Here is a 3211-nt window from a genome sequence, read left to right as displayed (position 1 = left end):
AGGAAGAGTACTCTAATGAGATAGCGATGATGTAGGCGGTCCTTGAAGACGCAGAGCATGCGGAAGAGCATGTTCTCAATTTCAAGGGCTCGATCAAGGGTCACCGAGTGCTCAACCACAACAGAGCGCGGCCATTTGACACTGATGGTCGACTACTTTGCCCCTGATGCACTATTTTCTGACCACTTTCGTCGGTGTTTTCGGATGCGCAAGACTCTCTTCGGTCGTTTGTACCATGGCATCTAGTTCTACGATGACTACTTCATCATGAAGAAGGATGCCATGGGAATGATTAGCTTCTCTAGTTACCAGAAGTGCACGGCAGCACTTCGAATACTTGCATATGGCACGGTCACTGATTCATGGGACGAGTACCTACGGATGTGTGAGAGCACAAGCGGAGATGACATGGTTATGTTTGCAATTGACGTGGTCGAGGTGTTCGGACCACAGTACCTAATAGAACCAACTGTGGCAAACAGCAAGAGGCTCTTGGCAATCTCAGAAGCAAGAGGGGGGCCATGTTTGCTTGGATCTCTTGACTGGATGCATTGGAAATGGAAGAACCGCCTGAAGGCTTTACAAGGGCAATATTAGGATCATGTTAAGAAGCCCACCATCATTTTTGAAGCATTTGCATCACGGGATCTTTGGATTTGGCATATGCTTTCTTTGGCATGCCCGGGGTCTCATAATGACATCAATGTGTTGCAACGATCGCCGTTGTTTGCGAGGTTGACCGAAGGAAAAGCTCATCCTTTCCACTATGTTGTCAATGGACATGAGTGCAACATTGGCTACTATCTGGTTGACGGTATGTATCCTCCACGGGCTACCTTTGTCTATACCATCTCAAATCCAGTTGGCCAAAAAAGGCTCGTTTTGCGCAAAGACAAGAAGGAGTTACAAAGGATGTCGAGGGGGCATTTGGAGTTCCGTGGGACCGTTTTGCATTTGTTCGTGGACCTTGTAAACAATGGGATCCAGAAGCCTTGTGGGAGGTGATGACATGTTGTGTGATCATGCACAACACGATCGTCGAGAATGAGGATGATGATGTTGCCGCATCTCTGGAATTTGAGAACATGGATGATCCTATCCACTTCCGGACCAGAATCCGACCACATTTGAAGAGTTTATTCAAATGCACCAACAAATTCGGCATCGACCAACTCACGAGCAGCTGAAGGAAGATTTAATTGAGTATCAGTGGGCGGTGAAAGGGGACAACAATATTGGGATGTAATATTTGAACTTCTTAAAATTTAAACTAGTGTTGCATGCAGCTATTTGAATGTTTGTATTCTGTGCATGCGGCTATTTGGTCGTGCAGACCTAAAAAATTTATGAAGACCGGATGTATGCAGCTATGGTTGAATGACGCCCTCCCGCATCCGTGTCCATGAACTGGTCCACGCTGTGCGTGGACAAATGCGGAAGAAAATTTGCGATTTACCCTTGGAGTTGCCCTTAAAGGGCCTATTTGGTTTGCAGGATTCTTAAAATGTGAGAATAGAAAAAGTATAATATTACAGTGGAATCCTCATTTGGATCCTATATAATTAGCAGAGTATGTTTGGTGGCATAGAGAAAACAAATGAACTATAAAAATAGTCAGAGCGGATACTGGATCTTCTGTGAAATATAGTGCAAACTATTCCTTCGATTTTTTTTTCTTTAGGATCCAATCGGGAGCGGCTTAGGCGTGAGTCGCCTGAAATTTTGAAAAAGGTCAGTGAATTATCCCCCTCCCATTTTAACCGTTGGATCAAGATCCAAGGAACAATGCTTCATCTTCTTTCAACCTCAAACCGGTATTGTTTCTCTTCTTTCTCTCACCCCCGCCGATCCAAGCCAGGCATAACCGCCTGCCTTCGACGTCCATGGCGCTCCTGCGATCGTCCTGCCACCCCGTACTCCCCTCAACCTCCGCCCGCCGTTGTGCTGCCGCCACCTTCGACTACCTCCTAACCCAGACGATTACCAATGTTTTTTCGGCAAATCTGCACCTCCCTCCATCCCTAAGATAGACAATGGAGTCGCCTGCCACCCTAAGAGCAACTTTAATGGAGCGACCCATTTCATCCGCGGCCGTCCGTTTGGGTCGGCGCGGACAAAAAAGCTGGCCGAACGCGTCGACCCAAATGGATGCGCCTCCGCTTTCATCTGCATGCCGACCCATTCCCGGCTCATTTTTTAGCCTGATTTGGGTCGGCGCGAACACAAGACGGACGCGCGCGCGCTCGCCCTCTTTCCTCACCGGGCCCGCTTGGCGGTGGCACATTGGATTCACACCGTCGCCCGCCTGCTACGTCGTCGACGCCGCCGGCCATTTTTTCAGATAAAAATGGATACATAGATAGTTCTAGCGTACACAGATAAAAAAAAGACCATTACTCATCGCTTTCTGACTCCGACTCGGTAATGTCCTCTTCTGACGTCTGAATGTAGGCGTCAGCATACGCCTCGTCTCCAAAGTCCCAACCCGCGTTTCTCGTAGCTTCAGTTTCAATTGAGCTGTCTGCTTTCGCGAACGCTTGTCCTCCCGATAGGCGGCTCGTTCCCTCCTCCTCGCGTCCCTCTCCAACCTCCTTTGCTTGTAGAACTGGCGCTCGTCGACGATGTCCTGCGGGAAGCCTCCGCGCCACACCACCAAGGCTTCCACGTCCTTCTCCGCGATGGCGAGGCGACGCTGCCGCCTCCGATGGACACGACGATCCTCGTCGGTGAAAAGTCGTGGGAGAGGCGCCAGATCCTGCGCCCGCTGGCTCAACATGTTGGGAAAATTCATATCCCGACGAGGCCTCAGGAGGCGCCACGCCGCCGTGTCGTGCGCGCGGGCCACCTCCCCTGCGGTGTCGAAGGTACCGAGGATGAGACGTTTCTCGCGAAACCAGATCTCGGAGGAGAAGGCGCCGGAGCGGCGCTCGCGGATTCCGCAAAAATCCGAAGCGCCCAGGCGGCGGATCGACATGGTGGCGCAGAGGTGGCGAGAGTGGGCCGCGGACAGAGTGTGGAGGGAGCGCCATCTTTATAACGAGCGCCGGGCGCGGCGCGCGCGCGAACCTTTCCCGCGTGCTGGAGCGTCAAAACCAACGCGCGCTAGGCCGCTTTCCCCCGCGCGCGAACCTTTCCCGCGCGCTGGTGCGCCAAAACCAGGGCGACGGCAACACGCGCTGTCATGAAATAGGTCGACTTATTGGGCGCACTG

The 3211-nt window shown here is 51.7% G+C and overlaps 1 protein-coding gene across 1 annotated transcript; it reads right to left on the bottom strand.

Moving 5' to 3' along the window:
- Nucleotides 1-2365: 2365 nt before the first annotated feature.
- LOC147961180 (uncharacterized) lies at nt 2366-2974 on the bottom strand. The gene has a single exon (XM_087533707.1). The coding sequence runs from the start codon at nt 2972-2974 to the stop codon at nt 2366-2368; it is 609 nt and encodes a 202-aa protein (XP_087389833.1).
- Between the last annotated feature and the right edge of the window lie 237 nt (nt 2975-3211).

Source organism: Triticum urartu, chromosome 7A, assembly GCF_056163025.1.
Source record: "Triticum urartu cultivar PI428250 chromosome 7A, HENAU_Tu73, whole genome shotgun sequence".
NCBI lineage: Eukaryota > Viridiplantae > Streptophyta > Magnoliopsida > Poales > Poaceae > Triticum > Triticum urartu.
The sequence above is the reverse complement of the archived record's forward strand: the minus strand, read 5'-3'. Positions and strand labels throughout refer to the sequence as shown.